The sequence below is a fragment of the Podarcis gaigeae genome (assembly GCF_964106915.1).
Source record: "Podarcis gaigeae genome assembly, chromosome: 2".
Taxonomy (NCBI): domain Eukaryota; kingdom Metazoa; phylum Chordata; class Lepidosauria; order Squamata; family Lacertidae; genus Podarcis; species Podarcis gaigeae.
The window spans coordinates 123804685-123827554 of NC_139679.1; the positions used below are offsets into that span (position 1 = coordinate 123804685).

Below are 22870 nucleotides of genomic sequence, written 5' to 3' on the forward strand. Positions count from 1 at the left end.
AAGGAGGAAGGTGGACAGCTGACCTGGTCTGACTGTCTCCTGCATCCCTCCCCACAACCTCTGGGTGTTTTCTCCCAGGCCCCTCAGAGAGATCTGGTGAGTTTGAGGGGAGGGGAGAAGAGGACATGGATGGATGGATGGATGTTGGAAGTGGAGAAACTCCCTGGCAATAGGAAAAGCATTGTACGAGAAGTGAACCCAGATGCTCGCAATGAAATCTGTTTCCAGGTCAAAGTTCAAAAAGTTAAAGCCTTACTTGGAGCATTTGCAGATAGAATTGTATAGGATTGGGATGCACATCTCACTTGTGGTCCCACTAATGTACTAGCGCTTATTGTGGTTCAGGCTGCAGCGCATGGTTGCTGTGTGTGTGTGTGTGTGTGTGTGTGTGTGAGAGAGAGAGAGAGAGAGAGAGAGAGAGAGAGAGTATGCGTATGTGTGTATGTGTTCAGCTCTGATGAAACAAACCCAAAAAACCTTTGTTTTTCTTGAGACGTCACGTCCTGTTTCTCTCCAAACACCGGTAGAGGGTGCTTTGCCATCGTAGCTCTAGGGGCGAGCGCTTTCCAAAAAGAACCCGAAGTGTCGCCGCCGAATAGCCCGGTCCCCACCCCCACCCCTTCGGTGAGTCACATTTGCCGGAGAGACTGAAATGGGGAGTCCATGTAAGGGTTAAAGGAAGCGAGAGAAAGAGAGCCTTGGATAGAGACCCACCGCCTTCCATCACTTCCCTCTCCCCTCCTCGTCGGACGGTGCGCTTTGGAGAGCTAGGGCGCGCAGCGCAGGGCGAGGGGTGAGCCGTGCCAGGGGCGCAGGGGAGACTCAGGGAGGGGGGCAGAGGAAGTTGGGGGGGGGGGCTGAGGGAGGAATGGAGGCATCCCTGGGGGAGGCAAGCACAGCATTGGCAAGGGGGCAGAGACACGGTTTTTTTTTGGGGGGGGAACTGTGTGCGTCTTCAGCGCTGGTGGGAAAAAAGCTGGAGAGGCTGCGGCGCTACTTTGACCTTTCCTTCCATTAAGAGGCATCCATAAAGCGGGAGGGGGGGGAGCCCTGTTCCCACCCCCGCTTCCCTCCCTAGAAGCTGGATTCATGGATTCATAGAATTTGTCAGCCAGCAAAAAATGACACGAAATGCGTGAAGTTAAAATTGTTGTTAACTCTTTAGTAGCAGAAACAAGGCCTGGTCCGGGGAGCCAGGTCTAATGGGCACAACAACTCTTCTGGTTATTTCTTTTCCCCCTATGAGGCAGTTGCAGAGGCTGCAGATCTGGTCGGAGGAATCTGCAGCGCAGCTCTTTGCCGTTCTACTGAGAAGTAACCACTGTGGAAGAAGATTGCGAAAAAATTTAAAATTTATTTACAGAAACATTGTAAGATCCAGGAATGTTAGAAGGGTGTTGCAATGAAGTAATGTGGTTTTAGCAGAAACGATATAAAAGATTAGGTAAAATTTGATTTTTTAATTGGTGAAATGAGAATGTAAAATTGATAGTAAAGGTAAAGGTAAAGGTACCCCTGCCCGTACGGGCCAGTCTTGACAGACTCTGGGGTTGTGTGCCCATCTCACTCAAGAGGCCAGGGGCCAGCGCTGTCCGAAGACACTTCTGGGTCACGTGGCCAGCGTGACATCGCTGCTCTGGCGAGCCAGAGCTGCACACGGAAACGCCGTTTACCTTCCCGCTGGTAAGCGGTCCCTATTTATCTACTTGCACCCGGAGGTGCTTTCGAACTGCTAGGTTGGCAGGCGCTGGGACCGAGCAGCGGGAGCGCACCCCGCCGCAGGGATTCGAACCGCCGACCTTTCGATCGGCAAGTCCTAGGCGCTGAGGCTTTAACCCACAGCGCCACCTGCGTCCCAAAAAAAATTGATAGTACACGAAGATAAATTATCAGGATAAAAACCAAGTTGAAAAGGATTTGCTGGAATATTTAATTGAACTAGAATACAAAAAAGGGAGGTGTGAGGAGCTCAGGGAAACAAGTAAATGAAAGATAAGACATGGAAAGAAGGAAATGTTTTTAATTGTTTTTATTTTTCTGTATTTTGTATGTTCTGCTCTTTTTTATTTTATCTTTTCTCTTTCTTTTCTTTTTTCATTTTTGTAGCTTTTTTTGAAACTTTAATAAATTTTATTTAAAAAAAAGAGAGAGAGAAGTAACCACTGTGGAGTTCAAGGGGGGCAGAGTCTGTGGGGAAGTGAAGGAGGGAAGGCTTTAAAACTGGGAAGAGGAGAAGCTTTGGTCTGATGCTGAGAAACACCCCCTGGGTCAGGACCCGGATTGGTAGCAGTGGTTCTCTGGGGTTCCAGAGGGATGGAGTCTGTTTCAGACATACCTTTGAGGATTGAACCTGGGGCATTCTGCCTACAAGAAGATGCTCTGGCCCTGAGCTGCAGGCCCTTCCTGTAACCTGGGGGCGGGGGGAATTGAGGGGGGAAGCAGAAGGAAAAATGGAAGGAGCCTGCAACGCCAGAGGATGACAGGGAGAAAAGGTGGTCCGGAAAGGAAAGTTCTTAATACAGTTGTGAAGAAGATCCTCTTTCAGACATGGCTCCACTTTCCTTGCAAGGTGGGGTTTGGGGGGAAGGTACCCCTCTTCTACCATGGAAGCTGCGGGTGGGAGAAGCCCAGATGGGGAGGGGGCTTCCCCTCTGAAAGGAAAATCCCTCCAGGGGCTCTGAGTCTCCATTTGCTTCTATCTCCTAGGAATCCGCTTCTTCTTTAGGCTTCTGAGCGCCTCAAGAAGGATTCAAGAGCCTGATCCTGCAATCCTATCAAGGATGGAAGGAGGAAGGTGGACGGTTGACCTGGTCCGACTGTCTCCTGCATCCCTCCCCACAACCTCTGGGTCTTTTCTCCCAGGACCCTCAGAGAGATCTGGTGAGTTCAAGGGGAGGGGAGAAGAGGACATGGATGGATGGATGGATGGATGGATGGATGGATGGATGGATGGATGTTGGAAGTGGAAAATCTCCCTGGCAATAGGAAAAGTGGGACAGGAGAGAAAAGGCAGCAGGTTCCTAACAGGAAGAAGAAAGTGGAATTCAGGTTTTGCGAGTTTTTTGTACAGCATGATTCATTGATGGTGACAAATCCAGTAACTATTTATAATGTATATTTCAAGCATTTTTACCACTATTGTTTTTTTTTCCAGAAAGTTATTATATTCAGTTATTTACTTTATATACAGAAGCGTAGGAAGGTCAGGTGGTACCCAGTGTGGCAAATTTCTTGTCACACACACACACACACACCCCACACACACACTGGTGGGTTTTTTTGGGGGGGTGCCAGCAAAAATGGTTTGACTTTGTTTCATATTTTCTTACAAAGGAATGTGGATTCGGGGCCTCCGATAACAAGTAGGCGACTGTGGACAGATACTTAAATCTACAGGATGGATTGTGTTTTGGCTTGTGTTGTTTTATTTATATTCATTTTTTATTTATTTAATTTTTTTTTAAAGGAAAGTGCAAAGTGGTTTGTTGTTGTTGCTGCTGTTTAGTCGTTTAGTTGTGTCCGACTCTTCGTGATCCCATGGACCAGAGCACGCCAGGCACTCCTGTCCTCCACTGCCTCCCGCAGTTTGGTCAAACCCATGCTGGTAGCTTCGAGAACACTGTCCAACCATCTCGTCCTCTGTCGTCCCCTTCTCCTTGTGCCCTCCATCTTTCCCAACATCAGGGTCTTTTCCAGGGAGTCTTCTCTTCTCATGAGGTGGCCAAAGTCTTGGAGCCTCAGCTTCAGGATCTGTCCTTCCAGTGAGCACTCAGGGCTGATTTCCTTCAGTATGGAGAGGTTTGATCTTCTTGCAGTCCATGGGACTCTCAAGAGTCTCCTCCAGCACCATAATTCAAAAGCATCAATTCTTCAGCGATCAGCCTTCTTTATGGTCCAGCTCTCACTTCCATACATCACTACTGGGAAAACCATAGCTTTAACTATACGGACCTTTGTTGGCAAGGTGATGTCTCTGCTTTTTAAGATCTTGTCTGGGTTTGTCATTGCTTTTCTCCGAAGAAGCAGGCGTCTTTTAATTTTGTGGCTGCTGTCACCATCTGCAGTGATCATGGAGCCAAAGAAAGTAAAATCTCTCATTGCCTCCATTTCTTCCCCTTCTATTTGCCAGGAGATGATGGGCCCAGTGGCCATGATCTTCATTTTTTTGATGTTGAGCTTCAGACCATATTTTGCGCTCTCCTCTTTCACCCTCATTAAAAGGTTATTTAATTCCTCCTCACTTTCTGCCATCAAGGTTGTGTCATCTGCATATTTGAGATTGTTGATATTTCTTCCGGCAATCTTAATTCCGGCTTGGGATTCATCCAGCCCAGCCTTTCGTATGATGAGTTCTGCATATAAGTTAAATAAGCAGGGAGACAATATACAGTCTTGTCGTACTCCTTTCCCAATTTAGAACCAAACAGTTGTTCCATATCCAGTTCTAACTGTAGCTTCTTGTCCCACATAGAGATTTCTCAGGAGACAGATGAGGTAATCAGGCACTCCCATTTCTTTAAGAACTTGCCATAATTTGCTGTGGTCGACACAGTCAAAGGCTTTTGCATAGTCAATGAAGCAGAAGTAGATGTCTTTCTGGAACTCTCTAGCTTTCTCCATAATCCAGCGCATGTTTGCAATTTGGTCTCTGGTTCCTCTGCCTCTTCTAAATCCAGCTTGCACTTCTGGGAGTTCTCGGTCCACATACTGCTTGAGCCTTCCTTGTAGAATTTTAAGCATAACCTTGCTAGCGTGTGAAATGAGTGCAATTGTGCGCTAGTTGGAGCATTCTTTGGCACTGCACTTCTTTGGGATTGGGATGTAGACAGATCTTCTCCAATCCTCTAGCCACTGCTGAGTTTTCCAAACTTGCTGGCATATTGAGTGTAGCACCTTAACGGCATCATCTTTTAAAATTTTTAAATTATAGTTCAGCTGGAATACCATCACTTCCACTGGCCTTGTTATTTGCAATGCTATCTAAGGCCCATTTGACTTCACTCTCCAGGATGTCTGGCTCAAGGTCAGCAACGACACTACCTGGGGTGTACGAGCCATCCATATCTTTCTGGTATAATTCCTCTGTGTATTCTTGCCACCTCTTCTTGATGTCTTCTGCTTCTGTTAGGTCCTTACCACTTTTGTCTTTTATTATGGTAATCTTTGTACGAAATGTTCCTTTCATATCTCCAATTTTCTTGAACAGATCTCTGGTTCTTCCCATTCTGTTGTTTTCCTCTACTTCTTCAGGCACTCTGTCCAGCAAATCTAAATCCTTAAACCTGTTCTTCACTTCCACTGTGTATTCATAAGGGATTTGGTTTAGATTGTATCTTACCGGCCCAGTGGTTTTTCCTACTTTCTTCAGTTTAAGCTTGAATTTTGCTATTAGAAACTGATGATCTGAGCCACAGTCAGCTCCAGGTCTTGTTTTTGCTGACTGTATAGAGCTTCTCCATCTTTGGCTGCAGAGAATATAATCAATCTGATTTCGATGTTGCCCATCTGGTGATGTCCATGTGTAGAGTCGTCTCTTATGTTGTTGGAAAAGTGTGTTTGTGATGACCAGCTTGTTCTCTTGGCAGAACTCTTATTAGCCTTTGCCCTGCTTCGTTTTGAACTCCAAGGCCAAACTTGCCAGTTGTTCCTTTTATCTCTTGATTCCATACTTTAGCATTCCAATCCCCTATAATGAGAAGAACATCCTTCTTTGGTGTCATTTCTAGAAGGTGTTGTAAGTCTTCATAGAATTGGTCAATTTCAGTTTCTTCAGCACCAGTGGTTGATGCATAAACTTGGATTACTGTGATGTTAAAAGGTCTGCCTTGGATTCGTATCGAGATCATTCTATCATTTTTTCAGATTGCATCCCAGTACATCTCTCGCCATTCTTTTGTTGACTATGAGGGCCACTCCATTTCTTTTACGGGATTCTTGCCCACAGTAGTAGATAATGATAGTCATCCGAACTGAATTTTCCCATTCCTGTTCATTTTAGTTCACTGATGCCCAGGATGTCAATATTTATTCTCGCCATCTCATTTTTGACCACATCCAACTTACCCAGGTTCATGGTTCTTACATTCCAGGTTCCTATGCAATATTTTTCTTTACAGCATTGGACTTTCCTTTCGCTTCCAGGCATATCCGCAACTGAGCGTCCTTTCGGCTTTGGCCCAGCCGCTTCATCAGCTCTGAATCTACTTGTACTTGTCCTCTGCTCTTCCTCAGTAACATGTTGGACGCGTTCCGACCTGAGGGGCTCATCTTCCAGCGTCATAACTTTTATATGCCTGTTGTCTTTGTCCATGGAGTTTTCTTGGCAGGGATACCGGAGTGGCTTGCCAGTTCCTGCTCCAGGTGGATCACGTTTGGTCAAAACTCTCCACTATGACCTGTCCATCTTGGGTGGCCCTGCACGGCATAGCTCATAGCTACTCTGAGTTATTCAAGCCCCTTCGCCACAGCAATCCATGAAGGGGATGCAGCAAATTAGTAACGAGATAATAATGGCGTGTAACTTACCAGTTTAGATTGTAAGGTAAAGCTGATAAGGGAGAATCTAGGATATGTTTCAGTAGGAGAAAGTGCTGACTGAGCTTTATGTTAACTTTCTTCCTCCTTATCCTTGAAACCCTAATCGGAATTTCTTTCTCCTTGCTCTGAAGCAGGTGGAGATGACAGACAGAACTCTGCAGGACCACCTGTAATTTCACCGGTAATAACAATGAAACTGTTGGAATGTGCAAGGAGCTTTATGGATACTGGAAAGCTTAGAAATCATCTACAAACTCACACAGGGGGGAAACGATATGAATGTATGGAGAGTGGAAAGGGCTTAAGTCATAGAGAAAAACTTAGAATTCACAAACGAACTCACAGAGGGGGAAAACCTTTGAAATGCATGGAGTGTGGAAAGAGCTTCAATGATAGTAGAAACCTAAAGGTACATCAACGAACTCACACAGGGGAGAAACCCTATAAATGTTTGGAGTGTGGAAACAGCTTCAGGCAAATTGGTACCTTTCGAAATCATCAACGAACTCACACAGGGGAGAAACCCTATAAATGTTTGGAGTGTGGAAACAGCTTCCGTAAAAAGGGTGCCCTTCAAAGTCACCAACGAACTCACACAGGGGAGAAACCCTATCAATGTTTGGAGTGTGGAGACAGCTTCAGGCAAAAGGGTACCCTTCAAAGTCATCAACGAACTCACACAGGGGAGAAACCCTATCAATGTTTGGAGTGTGGAGACAGCTTCAGGCAAAAGGGCACCCTTAAAAGTCATCAACGAACTCACACAGGGGAGAAACCCTATCAATGTTTGGAGTGTGGAAACAGCTTCAGGCAAAAGAGTGCCCTTCAAAGACACCAACAAACTCACACAGAAGAAAAGCCATTTCAATGTATGGAGTGTGGAAAGAGCTTCAGTAATAGGGAATACCTCAGATTACATGTGGTAACTCACAGAGGGAGAAGACCATATAAATGTATGGAGTGTGGTAAGAGCTTCATTCAAAACAGTAGCCTTCGAAGTCATCAAGTAACTCACACAGGGGAAAAGCCATTTAAATGTATAGAGTGTGGAAAGAGCTTTGGACGGAATAATGCCCTTAGAAGACACCAACGAATTCACACAGGAGAAAAACCATTTGAATGTATACAGTGTGGAAAGAGCTTCACTGATAGGCAAAATTTAAGAAGACATCAACAGACTCACACAGGAGAAAAGCCGTTTAAATGTATTGTGTGTGGAAACAGTTATACCCAGAATGCATACCTTAAGTTACATCAACGAACACACATGGGGGAAAGACCATATAAATGCATGGAGTATGGAATGTGTTTCCATGAAAAGAGAGGCCTTGGAAAACATAAAGGAATTCATATAGGAGAAAAATCATATAAATGTATGGAGTGTGGAAAGACTTTCAGTACGGGTTCAGCACTTAATATTCACCATCGAATCCACACAGGAGAAAAACCATATAAATGTATAGAATGTGGAAACACCTTCAGAAGAAGCAATAAGCTTAGATTACACCAACGAACTCACACAGGGGAGAAACCATTTAAATGTATGGAGTGTGGAAAGACCTTCAGTCGTAAAGATAAGCTTACATCGCATCAACAGACTCATACAAGGTGAAGACCATTCCAATGTATTGAGTGTGAAAAGACCTATAGTTTCAATGATGCGGTGTGGAAAGTGTGTGTGTGTGTGTGTGTGTGGTTTTTCATAAGATAAATTTAATATCAGATATCTTCCCTCCTCCCCTTTGTTGGTCCTATTGTAAATCATTTCCTCCTGCATCATTTATAATAATCCAAATCTTTTACATCTCTATTATGCCCAAAGTGTACCATGAAACTACAAGTTTATTCCAATCCTAGAAACAATTTTAGCTTTTTACAATGGTTTTTAGTATAGTTTGTAAATTTTCCCCATTCCTTATTAAAGTTTACTGTTCCTGATTTCTAATTCTTCTGGTCATTTTTGCCATTTCGGCATAATCCATCAACTTCATCTGCCATTCTTCTCTGGTCGGGACTTTATTTTATTTCCATCTCTGGGCCAATAACATTCGTGCAGCTGTGTTCGCATACATAGTCTTTTTTGTTGCTTTGAAATTTTGGCACCTAGAATTCCTAAAAGAAAGGCTTCAGGGGTTTTAGAAAAAGTTGTTTAAACATTTTTTCAATTTATTATATATCATTTCCCAAAATTCTTTTACTACCTTACATGTCCACCACATGATAAAAAGTGCCTTCTTTTTCCTTACACTTCCAACACATATTGGACCCTGTTTTATATATTTTTGCTGATTTACTGAACCTAGGACCTGCCGGTCAGAGGGTTGGCAGTTTGAATCCCTGTGACGGGGTGAGCTCCCGTTGCTTGGTCCCTGCTCCTGCCAACCTAGCAGTTCGAAAGCATGTCAAAGTGCAAGTAGATAAATAGGTACCGCTGTGGCGGGAACGTAAATGGTGATTCCATGCACTGCTCTGGTTCGCCACATGACCCGGAAGCTGTACACCAGCTCCCTCAGCCAATAAAATGAGATGGGCACCGCAACCCCAGAGTCGGTCATGACTGGACCTAATGGTCAGGGGTCCCTTTGTTGTTGTTTAGTCGTTTAGTCATGTCCGACTTTGTGACCCCATGGACCAGAGCACGACAGGCACTCCTGTCTTCCACTGCCTCCCGCAGTTTGGTCAGACTCATGCTGGTAGCTTCGAGAACACTGTCCAACCATCTCGTCCTCTGTCGTCCCCTTCTCCTTGTCTTGGAGCTTCAGCTTCAGGATCTGTCCTTCCAGTGAGCACTCAGGGCTGATTTCCTTCAGAAAGAATAGGTTTGATCTTCTTGCAGTCCATGGGACTCTCAAGAGTCTCCTCCAGCACCAGAATTCAAAAGCATCCATTCTTCGGCGATCAGCCTTCTTGATGGTCCAGCTCTCACTTCCATACATCACTACTGGGAAAACCATGGCTTTAACTATACGGACCTTTGTTGGCAAGGTGATGTCTCTGCTTTTTTTTTTTTACCTTTACTTTAAATACCAACGATACAATGGTAGCCCCGAGTGCTCACTGGACGGACAGATCCTGTGAAGGACAGTTCAAGCAATCCCACACTTGGATTTGATACTGAATATGTACAGAGGGTTTTTTTGTTGTTGTTAAATTTTCTACTTTGATATTTACTCTTTGTGGTGTTGGTTACTGTGAAAATCAATAAAAATATTATTTAAAATAAAGGAAGGGGTTGCAGCTCAGGGGCAGAGCATCTTCTTGCACGCAGAAGGTCCCAGGTAGAACCTGCAGACTCCTGAAACAGACTCCATCCCTTTGAATCCCCGGAGAGACATTGCAGCCAGTCGGTGTCAACAGTAGTGATCCAGGGGGTTCTGGCTCACAGTAAGGCAGCTTCCTATGTTTGGAGCTGGTGGTGAGGAATTTATCACAATTTACTGCAAAAGTGTCTCCTCTTCCCTACTTCACCTCCCCTGTTTTGTTCCTTCCTAAGGGTCTCTGCCGCGGACCCTGATCAGTCTGCGCCCCCCACAAACTCTGCAGGGCTTAGTTCTCAGTAGATCTGCAGCCTCTGCAACAGCCTCATAGGGGCAAGATCTACCCAGAAGAGTTGCCGTGCCCCTTAGTCCTGGTTCCCAGGACCAGACCTTGTTTCTGCTATTAAAGAGTTGTCAACAACAAGAGCAGCAGCAACAACAGCTATTAATGCTACTTATTATTGCTATTTTAACGTATTCCGTATTGTTTGTGGAATGATGCTGGAAAATGAACCACGGGGCTTCCTGAAATCGTAGGCTGGCTCTTATTGGCTGTGACCCCTTTCTCCCTTCTCTCCCCCTCCTCAGGTTGCAAGGTTGGAGACACACAGAGAGTCTCTTTAGGATAACTTTTCCCTCTAAGATGGAGGTGTACCTGCATTTGATGCTGCGTTGAAGGACACAGGTTTCCTGCAAGTAAGCAACATTTCTATGCTTGCAGGAAGTCTGGACTAGTCGTTTCTGAAAAGGGATGAGGCACCATAGTGCCCAGAAAGGATTCCTAATCTAAACTAAGCAGTCTATTCCCCATGGTAAAGGTAAAGGGACCCCTGACCATTAGGGGCCGACTCTGGGGTTGCGGCGCTCATATCACTTTATTGGCCGAGGGAGCCGGCGTACAGCTTCCGGGTCATGTGGCCAGCATGACTAAGGCGCTTCTGGCGAACCAGAGCAGCGCACGGAAATGCCGTTTACCTTCCCGCCAGAGCGGTACCTATTTATCTACTTGCACTTTGACGTGCTTTCGAACTGCTAGGTTGGCAGGAGCTGGGACCGAGCAACGGGAGCTCACCCCGTCGCAGGGATTCGAACCGCCGACCTTCTGATTGGCAAGTCCTAAGCTCTGTGGTTTAACCCACAGCGCCATCTGCGTCCCTTATTCCCCATTGTAGAGCTGTGCAAATGGTTCTATTTTTCCAGAGGAGTCTCGAGGATTTGCGTGGAAGTTACTGCGCAAACGCACGTGGGTAGCAGGGACCATGATTCTATGAAATCACTGATGTTACAACGCCTGCCTCATTCTTGACTAGGTGAAGAGTGGAGAAGTTCTCCCCACATCAATTGCAATCCCGATCCTTAAGCTGGTTTTGCCAATGCCTCCTTCTTCCAGCTGTTCTGCTTGGTTCTTTTCCAGGGCTCCCATTCATTTCGTGTCCCCTGCTGCCTCCCTGGAGAGGCGCTGGTCTTTTGATGCTTTTTAAAACGGCCCAAAATACTTTTTTATTATGGCGTCACCTCCGGTTCCCATCTGAACACAGGAAGGCGCTGCTCTAAAGACCCTAATAGGCAACTAGGGCCTGGGGGCCGGATCCAGCCCAATCACCTTCTAAATCTAAATGGTCCAGGAATCAGCATGTTTTTACATGAGTAGAATGTGTGCTTTTATTTAAAATGCATCTCAGGGTTATTTTGTGGGGCATAGGAATTCATTCATGCATCTCAGGGTTATTTTGTGGGGCATAGGAATTCATTCATATATATTTTTCCCAAAATATAGTCTGCCCCCCCCACAAGGTCTGAGGGACAGTGGACCAGCCCCCTGCTGAAAAATTTTGCTGACCCCTGTTGGGGTGTTCAGAGCAGCGCCTTCCTCTGTTTGGATGGCAGCCGAAGAATCCCAGACAGGTGACCACCCAATCTCTTCTTGAAAATCTCCCATCCAGGAGAGTCCACCACCTGAGAGAGCCCAATCCACTGCCAAAGAGGAAAGTTATTTTCCCTGACGGTCTTAGGCTTCAGTGAGCCAACCAGCTACAAATCCGTCTCTTATTCATGTCCTTCTTAAATCTCAGCTCATCTGTAAGGTCAATGCAAACCTGAATCTCTCAGCAAGAGAAGACCCTGTTTGGCAATACCTATGACCCATCTCTCCTCTGAAGAGGAGACCTTTATAACATGAATCCAAAACGATTGCTTATCTTTACAATTTCCCAGAGGGAAATTTCTTTTAGATCAAAGGAAATCTGATTTCTAGGGAAACCTCTATAGGTGAAAAGGCAATATAGGTCAAAAAGCAATAGTTCTTTCTTAAATTAACAAATGATCATACGTTAATAGGAATAAAAATGCGTACACCAACACCAAGACCATTCCATTATAACTATCCAACCTCCCAAAGTTTCAACACTTCCCTTTCCGTTTTAACAATACAAATTATGCAAACACCCTAAGAGCAATAGTTCTAAGATGAAGGCTATACATCCAGCTGTTTTGATCTAGACAACCTTTACGTTGATATTTGATGTGCTTGTGAGCAGACTAAATGTCAGTACTCAAAAGAGTTTCATTGACAAACTGAAGAGTTTCAGGACAAACTGAAGAGCTGTCCAGGATTGTGAAGCTTTATTTAGAATAAAAGGTAGGAGGCCAAAAAAAGCCCCTCCCCCAAAAAAACACCACCCCTCCAGGTTGAACAGATTTCAAAATAAAGCAGAGTGTTTGTAGCTCTATACCTGGATTAAGCATAGTCTATTCTCAAGTCATGTGGGACACGGGTGGCACTGTGGGTTAAACCACAGAGCCTAGGACTTGCCGATCAGAAGGTCGGCGGTTCGAATCCCCGCGACGGGTGAGCTCCCGTTGCTCGGTTCCTGCTCCTGCCTACCTAGCAGTTCGAAAGCACAAAGTGCAAGTAGATAAATAGGTACCGCTCCGGTGGGAAGGTAAACGGCGTTTCCGTACGCTGCTCTGGTTCTCCAGAAGTCATGCTGGCCACATGACCCGGAAGCTGTACGCCAGCTCCCTTGGCCAATAAAGCGAGGTGAGCACCGCAACCCCAGAGTCGGCCATGACTGGATCTAATGGTCAGGGGTCCCTTTACCTTTTTAATCGCAGCAGCTTGCATTGGTCGTATGTCCTAGCTTTGTAGTTTGATGTGCATTTTCTCAGACAGAAGCCATGAAATTTGTTTCCAGGTGTAAGTGCATAAGGCGAAAGCCTGACTTGGGGCATTTACAGGATCGGGGTGCGTGTCTCACCTCTGGTCCCAGCAAGGAGAAAACCGCCTTCTTGTGGATCCGACCCTTGGCGCGTGTTTGTGTGTGCTCAGCTAAGGAAATGGCAAAATTGTCACTTTTCTCGAGACGTCATCTCCGGTTCCCCTCCTTACACAGGCAGGGGGTGCTCTGCGACTGAAATTGCGAGAGTCCCACCCCCACCCCCTTTCGAAAACGTGTCGGATGTTTATTACATGAAATGAAATCGGAGCAGCGAGCAGGGGAAGCGCAGGGCCAGGAGAGAACGAAGAGGTAAAGATGTGGCGTGTTAGGGAAGAGGTAATTGGCGGGTGCGGGGGGGATGATTAGAGATGCTCTCCCCCAAACGCTCCTTTCCTAGGACCCATCGATGGGGGCCCTGATCCATGCAATCCGGCTGCAAAGTGGGTACCCGACACCTGCAGGGTTTGCATTGCACCGTCTCCTTTGAACACACACAAATTGTTACTGGTCCGGGACAGCCAAGAGACGCTCAACTGCTCCGCACCCCTTTGGGCACCTTTGCGGGAATTGAAATGCAATGCCTGTCAAGAGGGAGGGGTGACCACAGCGCCCCCGCCAAGTAGGGTTGGCTGATAAATGGTAGAGATGGAGCGAGGGAGTCCACGGAAGGGTTAAGGGAAGCAAAAGAGTCCTGGATAGAGGCGTGTCCCCTCCGCCTCTAACCCACAGGAGATCATGGAGAGATCAGCTGGAGCAGAGCAGTTTCAGTCTCATATATTCACTCTATAAATCCAAGGTTCCCACACTAAATGATGGTCTGGATGATATATCTGTAAGGTATAATGGCGTTTCTGAGGTGCAGAAGCCGTAGAAGCTAACAAAAATATTCTAGTTTTTTTCTAGTGTGCCTGGAAAGGTTCCAAGGTTTCCCTGGGGACAGAGATGCTGCTGGAATGAGCTCATTGTGTTTCAAGCTCAACACACCCTTGGACTGCCTTGGTCTCGTCAAACCTCGGAGATGCTGTCTGAGGCCTTGCAAGACCTTGGAACCTGGTGCTACTGGAAGTCCGGTTCCAAGGCCGTGTGTGTGTGTGTGGTGTGTGACATCATGACGTCATGTTGTGTGCACTGGAACCAAGTCGGCTCCCCTGATCTGAACACTTGACTTCTGTTGATCCAGCCTAGAATAGCATTCTTTTTCTGCTGCTGCATCACAATGTTGATACATGTTAAAATTGTGGTCCATCAAGACGCCTAGATCCTTTACACATGTACTGCCAGATGCCCCCCCCCCCATCCTATATTTGTGCAAAACCTTACACTTGTCCCTATTGAAATGCATTTTGTTAGAGATAATACTTCCAATATAAAGCGGAAACAAATGATTAAGCTCGCTTTACTAGGGAAATTGTATATAGATGAAGGAAACACGGTGTAAAAGGGTTCATAAATGATTTATTCTTTGTAACAGACTTCACACGGACACTCCTGTGTTGTGGGAAATCTCTCTCTCATCATAATCTCTGAAGCGCAGAGTCATGCAGGGGGAAGAATCCCAGGACAAGGTTTCTCCCACTGAATGGATCTGGATGGAGCCGATGGATGAGATGTAATGGCAAATGTCTGCATGCGTCTGTCCCATGAATAGAACATGGGTTGCTTGTTGCCATCCCAATGCAGGTTGCAATAACAATGCTTTCTATAAATTCTGCCTGAAAAACTTTTATAGAGGCTGAATATTTGTCATGACAAATAAACAATCAAAGGCTTAATGGTCCAATTTGCTTCAGATTTTGGTTGCCTTCCATTTTACTTTTCACTCTGACGGGGGAACCCAGCGAAGGAACTCAGGTTAAGGGACTTGGTCTAAAATGAGCCCCAAATTTTTCGGGCATCAACACACAAAAGATTTTAGGCAAATCACTCAAACCAGGTCAGGTCACTAGACCGAAGGAATTTGATGAAGGAGGCGAACAACCTGTGGATTGGGGCCACGTGCCTTGGCTGGGTGGTGAGCATCAAACTGCCTGCCTCTCCTACCAAATTTGACTTCCTTTGGATTCAAACTTGGAGCTCCCACCACAGGCCAAGGAGCTCCAGGATAATTAACCCTCAGTTTAAGGGGAAAACGAAACAGCAAATAATTCCCTTACATGAAATACATTTGCTGCTCCTACTGCAGCTTTTTTCACATTCACTTATAGAGGGTTTACCCACGGCATGGGTTCCCAGATGCACAGTCAGGCAATCACTCCCTCTAAAGCTTTCTCCACACGCTGTACATTGATACGGTTTCTCCTTGGTGTCGGTTCTTTTATGTAAAGTAAGGTGGTAATTGTGACTAAAGCTGTTTCCACACTCCAAACATTTAAAGGGTGGTTTTTTCTGTGTGGGTTCTTTGATGTGCATTAAGGTTTCCACTCTGGCTAAAGCTCTTTCCACACTCCATACATTTGTAAGGTTTCACTCCTGTGTGGGTTCTCCGATGTGCAGTAAGGTCACAGTTCCTGTGAAAGCTCTTTCCACACTCCAAACAATTAAAGGGTTTCTCCCCTGTATGGATTCTTCGATGTGAAGCAAGGTGTCCTCTCTGGGAAAAACTCTTTCCACACTCCATACATTTGTAAGGTTTTACTCCTGTGTGGGTTCTCTGGTGCACAGTAAGGTCAAATTTTCTGACAAAACCCTTGCCGCACACCATGCATTTAAACTGTTCTGCCCATGTGTGCATTCTTTCATGTGCAGCAAGGTGTCCACTCTGGCAAAAGCTCTTTCCACACTCCATACATTTGTAAGGTTTCACTCCTGTGTGGGTTCTGTGATGCACAGCAAGGTCAAATTTTCTGAGAAAACTCTTGTCGCACTCCATGCATTTAAACTGTTTTGCCCATGTGTGCATTATTTTATGTGCAGCAAGGTGTCCACTCTGGCAATAGCTCTTTCCACACTCCATACATTTGTAAGGTCTCTCCCCAGTGTGGGTTCTTAGATGTAAAGTAAGATGGTGATTGAGACTGAAACTCCTTCCACATAGCATACATTTATATGGTTTCTCCCCAGTGTGGATTCTTTGATGTGCCATAAGGTTTCCGCTCTGACTGAAGCTCTTCCCACACTCCATGCATTTAAAGGGTCTCTCCCCCGCATGGATTTTTTTATGCTTGACAAGGTTACCAGCACTACTTAAGTTCTTTCCACACTCAATGCATTGAAATGCTTTATCCCTTGTTTGGGTTCTCTGATGCAAACTAAGCCTTCCACTATGACTGAACCTCTGTTCACACTCCACATTGCTGCTTCCTGTGCATTGCTCCTGTGAATTCAAGGGTACAGGAACACCAATGTCCTGAGTAGTGGAAGGTGTGCCTTCCCCATTTTTCAACGTGTTTTCTACATGCTTTGGGGCCGATTGTTGATTTACAAATATCTCGCCCGCTGTTTCACTCTCCACATTTTCTAATGACACTACGGATGGCTCACCACAATTCTCACTCTTCAGCCAATTACCTGATTAGAGGGAAGGAGAAAAAGAAAATATTGTTCAAATTGCAAGGCAGAAACACAGATCAAGCCCAGTTCTCTGCTTCTCTGATTTTTCTCAGAGCCAGTGTGGTGTAGTGGTTAAGAGCGATAGACTCGTAATCTGGGGAATTGGGTTCACGTCTCCGCTCCTCCACATGCAGCTGCTGGGTGACCTTGGGCTAGTCACACTTCTCTGAAGTCTCTCAGCCCCACTCACCTCACAGAGTGTTTGTTGTGGGGGAGGAAGGGAAAGGAGAATGTTAGCCGCTTTGAGACTCCTTAAAGGGAGTGAAAGGCGGGATATCAAATCCAAACTCTTCTTACAGTTTTCAAGTATGTCCCCCTCCTTCTCTTCCTGCCCAACTGAATCCGAAGTTAGAGTCTGAATATGCCACAGTTTCAAGACAACAAGTCCCTCCCTGTTCCACATGCTGTCACTAAGCAGAGCTGTGTCTGCTGGTCTCTCCACTTTCCCAGAGCCCCATCCAACTAGATCTTCTCCTTACTCCCGAGTGATGAAGTCTGGTTTGCGAAATGGTTTCAAGGAGTTAATTCTGAATACAAAATACCCAAGGGAAAGGCAAAGTCTTCACTGTGCTCCTGAGGGATAGCCCAGGGCCATGTGAACCCAGCAGAATCGCTCTGGCACTTGTGAAGAGGATCTCACTGTACATTTACCTCAGCTCAGAGGCACCGTGGAGGCTATTTTAATTTGGGGCATATACTAGCAACGTGGAAAGGAAACCTCAGGCTAGAGGCCGATTCTATTATTTAGAAAAGGGCTGCTGGATCAGACTAATGGTCTCTCTCAGGCGTGAGCAACTTTTTGCAGGTTGAGAGCCACATGCTCGCACTCTGTGAGGCCAGAGGCAAACGTGGGTTTATCAATGGATGCAAATGTCAGCTCTGGACAGGAGCACGTTTTCTACACACCCTTCTCTCTCCTCCCATCCAGGCAAGGAAGAAGCCCCATTTCAAGGAAACAACCCAGCCAGGAAAAAGGACTCGAGGAGGATGTGAAGCTACACTGGTCAACAAGGGTCAGGGCCTGGGGAGGAGAGTCCCAAGGGCCCAATGGAAAGGCATTGAAAACCACATTTGTCTCGCTGGCCTGTTTAGTCCAAGAGCCTCACAGGGGCCAAAGGAATGCTGATAAGAAGCCCAGAAGCAGGACATAAAGAAGAAGAGTTTGGATTTGATATCCTGCTTTATCACTACCCTAAGGAGTCTCAAAGCAGCTAACACTCTCCCTTCCCTTCCTCCCCCACAACAAACACTGTGTGTGATGAGTAGGGCTGAGAGACTTCAGAGACATGTGACTAGCCCAAGGTCACCCAGCAGCTGCAGGTGGAGGAGCGGGGAAGCGAACCCGGTTCACCAGATCACAAGTCCACCGCTCTTAACCACTACACCATGCTGGCATCCGGCTTCTCCTCCCTCACTTCCTGGAGGGCCCCACAACACATCTAAGCACCTACCTGCTGATGTCTCCCCTTCTTTGGGATCCTGGAGAAATGGACCTTGTCTTTCTTCCCAGCAGGAATTGAGGTCTGATTCTGTCAAGAAGAGAGATAATATTATATAACTTTGGGGCACAACCGGCCATTTCAAATTAATCTATTCTCTCGCCTTTGAACTCGTAGATTCGGATTACAATAGTACCTTGTGTTATGGACAGGATCCGTTCCAGAGGCCCATCCGTAACAAAACTTTCACAACTCGAAGTGCCGCGTCTGCGCACACACGTGGTGCAGTTTAATGCTTCTGCGCATGCGCGAGCAACAAAACCCGGAAATAACCTGTTTCAGTACTTCCGGGTTTCCCACATGAGCAACCTGAGTTTACGTAGCCCGAAGGAAGCCTAACTCGAGGTTCCACTGTATGTATTCAGATCCTATAAAGATGCACAGAATGAGTAGGAGGGGGCTGCATGGTCCCCACTGTCACAAGGTGTGTTTGTGTGAATATACGAATATTGCTTCAGACAGCAAATCTGCAAAAATCTTTATCTAAAGAGTAAAAGAAGGACCCCTATCAAACACCTAAAGAGAGAGAGCCTTGGCAATCATCATGGACTGTCTGGATGCAGAGAAATAGTGAGAGGCATGGGGTGGGGGGGGGACACTAAAGGGAACCCCCTGGGGAAGAAGGCTCAGAGCCAGGGGATTGGTGGTGGGATGACAAGGGGCTGTCAGAAGGAAAGGAGGGAGCAGACTGGGAGGAAGAGGAGGTGTCAGAATCTGAGAAGGGTTTGGTGAGCAGGAGGAGGCTGTGGCAGAGAGCAGTCCAGCCTTGGAGGCGGAAGCAGAGGCGGATATCAAGAAGAGTAGAGACAAGCTAAATAAGAAGCTAGGGAAGCTCTCCCTCCTGCTTTGACCAGCTCCTCTCCCCACTGATCTCCCAGAACACACAGAGGAATGAAGAGGGTGGAGCAAAGAAAGACAAGGCAAAGGAGCCTCAGGCTGCTGGGGAAGGAACCAGGGGGAGGGCCTTAAGAGAGCAGTGGGAAGACAGGGAACATTATCCCTCCACCTGCCTCATTGGGGCAAGACCTACTGGGAAGCGTGACCACTAGGCCTGCACTGTTTGGGGTTCTTTGAATAAAGGGTTAACTTCACTGACACTGGGTGTTTTATTGCTGATCTCCTCCTGATTCCGGCTCCTGACAACAATTTGCCACAGACCCACACTAAAGTAAGGAAAGTGGTAAGTGGTACTTTGAAAAGTGTTACGATGCCAGTAAATAGAAAAGTAACTAGTTAGCTCTTTTTTCAAGAGTCTTATGGAAAGTAAGCTAGAAGCCAATAGCTAGAAGGAAGTAGCTAGGACTTTAAATGCGGAACTAGCCAGCCAAGAAGGCCACTCCGTCAGCCAGATGGAGCCTCGGCGGACGAACTTCTTAGCTCCGAGTAAGGCAGACACATGAGCTTTGCAGGAGGGCAAGGAGGCCAGGGCACCCCGCTCTTGCAAACAAACAAAAAACTAAACATGTATTAATTAATTAATTAATTAATTAATAATTTTATTTATTATAAATGGCTAACACCAGTAAAATGACAGTAAAAACATAATAAGGGGGAATAACCCAATTTAAAATACAGGTTAAAATGCAATTTAAAATGCATTTTCCCTTATAGCCTTTAGAAGACACCTGAAGGCAGCCCTGTATAGGGAAGCCTTTTCATGTTTTATGTTTTACACAGGTAAATGGTAAGTGTTCCAGTTTGTGAACGTTTTTCGGAAGCCAAACGTCCCGACGCAGCTTCCGCTTGAGTGCAGGACGCTCCTGCAGCCAATCGGAAGCAGCGCCTTGGTTTTTGAATGGTTTTGGGAGTCGAAGGGACTCCTGGAACAGATTACGTTTGAGAATCAAGGCACCACTGTATTATGTTTTAATATGTGTTGGAAGCTGCCCAGAGTGGCTGGGAAAACCAGTCAGGCGAGAGGGGAATAATAATAATAATAATAATAATAATAATAATAATAATAATAATAATAATTTTCTCCCTTGAGGCCGAGCTGGATATGTTAAGATGGGTAGTGGTGGTGAGATATGAAGTTCTCAGTCAAATAGACAAAATTAAAACAGATAAAACTCCAGGTCCACATGGCATCCGCCTGAGAGTTTACAAAGAAGTCATATGGGAAATTGATATGCTCTAAATTCATTGAGGAGGAAAGGTCCACCAATGGCCACTAGCCAAGGTGGCTCTGCTCTGCTTCCACAGTCGGAGGCAGAATAGCAGTTTCTGGAAACCACAGGCGGGGAGAGATGCTACTATGCTCAACTCCTGCTGGCTTCCCACAGGCAACAGGATACTGGATGAAATGGGCCACTGGGCTGATCCAGCAGGCTATTCGTGCAAGGTATGTTGTTCCTACACGGCATGAATAAATGGCTCAAACAGGAGATTTGAGCTCCAATGTCTAGCAGCCAAGAGGCATAAAAATGTGTCCTTACCCAGAGAGGCCACCATCCCATAATTCTCCTCCATGACTTCCTTGTGCAGAGCTCGTTGGCCAGGATCCAGCAGAGCCCACTCCTCCTCCGTGAAAAACACAGCCACCTCCTCAAAGGTCAAGAGGGCCTGGAAGAAGAAGAAGAGGAGGAAAACAGAGCTTCTCTTTGGTCCCCATCATCCCCACTCAACACAGAGGGAGGCTGGGTTGTCCCATCTGTGCCTCTTCCCTCCTCCCTGCTCCCGTTGCTCTTTCCCTACCTGAGGAAGCTGCCTGGCTCCTCTTTTCACTCCACCTTGAAGAAGAGGCCGTTCAGAGGGGGTATCGGAGGCCATTGTGCTGCCTTTGGAAGAGACAGAGGACAAGGAGGTGAAACTGGGCCACTTCCAGGACTCCGCTGTTGCCACAATGCACTTGTAAGCAGGGAGCAGCTCTCTAATGAGAACAATGGAGAAAAACGGATTTATTTAGGGTGGGAGACATTTACACAGATAGTATACCTTTGACCAGGGAACAAATATTAAGTAAAGCTAGGCAACATCTGGAATTATCTACACATTTTCTAACGAACCCAAAAGTTACTGCATATGCCTCTAGGCCCATAAACTCCAGTTGAAATTCTAATCACAAATACTAATGCAGAATCCAAACACAGATTATCTATCTATCTATCTATCTATCTAGGGATGCGGGTGCTGCTGTGGGTTAAACCACTGTGCTGCTTGGGCTTTCCAAACGAAAGGTTAGACGAGGTGAGCTCCTGTTGTTCGGTCCCAGCTCCTGCCAACCTAGCAGTTCAAAAGCACACAGTGCAAGTAGATAAATAGGTACTGCTCCGGTGGGAAGGCAAACAGTGTTTACTGCTCTGGTTTCTCCAGAAGCAGCTTAGTCACGCTGGCCACATGACCCGGAAAAACTGTCTGCGGAAGCGGACAAACACCAGCTCCCTTGGCCTGTAAAGCGAGATGAGCGCAGCAACCCCAGAGTTGTTCACAACTGGACTTAATTGTCAGGGGTCCCTTTACATATACTTATACATATATATATATATATATATATATAGTCAAAACTAAACATCCTATCTACCTGAAGTTTGGTATTGTTAGCCATTTTTAAAGAAGACAATGCTAATCTGAGATATGAAGAACTAATCACATTTTCTTTATTGGCTGCTCAACAACTCATTAATCAAACTTAGAAATCTCTGGAACACTTGCAGATAGAAACAGAAAGTCAGAAAAACTGGCAATGGCACTTACAAGCCTTAGCTGGTAAAAGTACTGTGACGAGGTACCCTTTCAAAAAACCATAAACTGCTATGGCACCCACCAGACATCCACCTTGGAACGGCGGGGGGGGGCGATTAAATTTTGGCGCCACTCCCCCATGCGCAGCAAGGCAGTGCATGAAAAGCTGGGCTGCCCAGATCTCCGCGCTTCAAAGAGAATCTTGGAATGCAAACTTTGCTGGGCAGGAAACCCACCACCACCACTTTTCATCTGGATTGCCTTGATCCCAACCCCCAATACTGCTTCCCAGAAGGAAGGGGGGGCTCTTCCCTCATCCCCCTCCCGCAAGAAATCTCATTTCCCTCCCTCCTCGCTTCCCCTCCCAGCTGTCCCGTTTGTAGGTTCAGGGAGAGTAAAAGCAAACCACCCATAAATATCTTGCGCCTCTTTCTCCTCCTCTCAGGTAATTTCTCCCAACTCCCCCAGCAAACTTTTAATCCGGAACCATCATCCGGACTGAAGTGGGAGCCTCAGGCGGCGGAATCCGGAAGCGGCAGATCAACAGAAAAAGCTGAATGACCAAGCCGCAACTTCTTCAATGGGTTTCCCAGCTTCCGGCTCACCTGATTGGTTCGCCTCTTCGTTCCGGCTCTTCTGATTGGTTCTCTTTTCCCGGGCCTCTATTCATTTCGTCTTCGCCGCTGCCAAAGCTGAGGGGGGGGGGCAGGTAGTTTGATGCTTTAACAACAAAAAAAAAAAACCTGTATTTACGCAAAACTAATCGCAGCAGCTTGCATTGGTCGTGTTTCCTAGCTTTGTAGTTTGATGTGCATTTTCTCAGACGGAAGCCATGAAATTTGTTTCCAGGTGAAGGTGCATAAGGTGAAAGCCTGGCTTGGGGCATTTACAGGATCGGGGTGCGTGTCTCGCCTCTGGTCCCAGGAAGGAGAAAACCACCTTCTTGTGGATCCGCCTGCAGGGTGCATCTGCGCCCTTGGCGCGCGCGCGCGCGCGTGTGGTCAGCTAAGGAAATGGCAAAATTGTCACACTTCTCGTGACGTCACCTCCGGTTTCCCTCCATACCCAGGCGGGGGCGGCTCTGCGACTGAAATTGCGATTCCCCCCCACCCCTCGTTCGAAAACGTGT

General features: G+C 46.4%; 2 protein-coding genes across 11 annotated transcripts in view; one reads left to right on the forward strand and one right to left on the reverse strand.

The window, feature by feature from the left end:
* The window catches only part of LOC310837304 (uncharacterized protein), a gene marked incomplete at its 5' end in the record, with an annotated part of 135709 nt that extends 113082 nt beyond the window's left edge, over nt 1-22627 (reverse strand). For 3 of the 6 annotated variants that reach the window (XM_083723657.1, XM_083723655.1, XM_083723652.1), the window contains 2 exons: nt 20755-20929; nt 22347-22627. In XM_083723657.1, the coding sequence (XP_083579783.1) occupies nt 20755-20929; nt 22347-22627 (456 nt within the window). Of the gene's footprint in view, nt 1-14450; nt 16520-18012; nt 18091-20495; nt 20623-20754; nt 20930-22346 lie in introns of those variants that run through there. The other 3 variants (XM_083723656.1, XM_083723654.1, XM_083723653.1) reach the window with 2 other exon arrangements.
* Nucleotides 516-13324, forward strand: LOC310837574 (uncharacterized protein). 5 transcript variants are annotated; one of them, XM_083724391.1, is made up of 4 exons: nt 516-624; nt 2707-2880; nt 6672-8145; nt 10383-10676. In XM_083724391.1, exons 2-4 carry the CDS (start codon nt 2781-2783, stop codon nt 10468-10470), a joined length of 1662 nt encoding a protein of 553 aa, XP_083580517.1. In that variant the 5' UTR covers nt 516-624; nt 2707-2780; the 3' UTR covers nt 10471-10676. The 5 variants fall into 5 exon arrangements, with proteins under 5 accessions (XP_083580517.1, XP_083580515.1, XP_083580519.1 ...); XM_083724389.1 differs by lacking the exon at nt 516-624 and adding an exon at nt 747-793 and having other exon boundaries at nt 6669-8145; nt 10383-10663; XM_083724392.1 differs by lacking the exon at nt 516-624 and adding an exon at nt 837-1314 and having other exon boundaries at nt 2154-2880.
* Nucleotides 22628-22870: the final 243 nt, after the last annotated feature.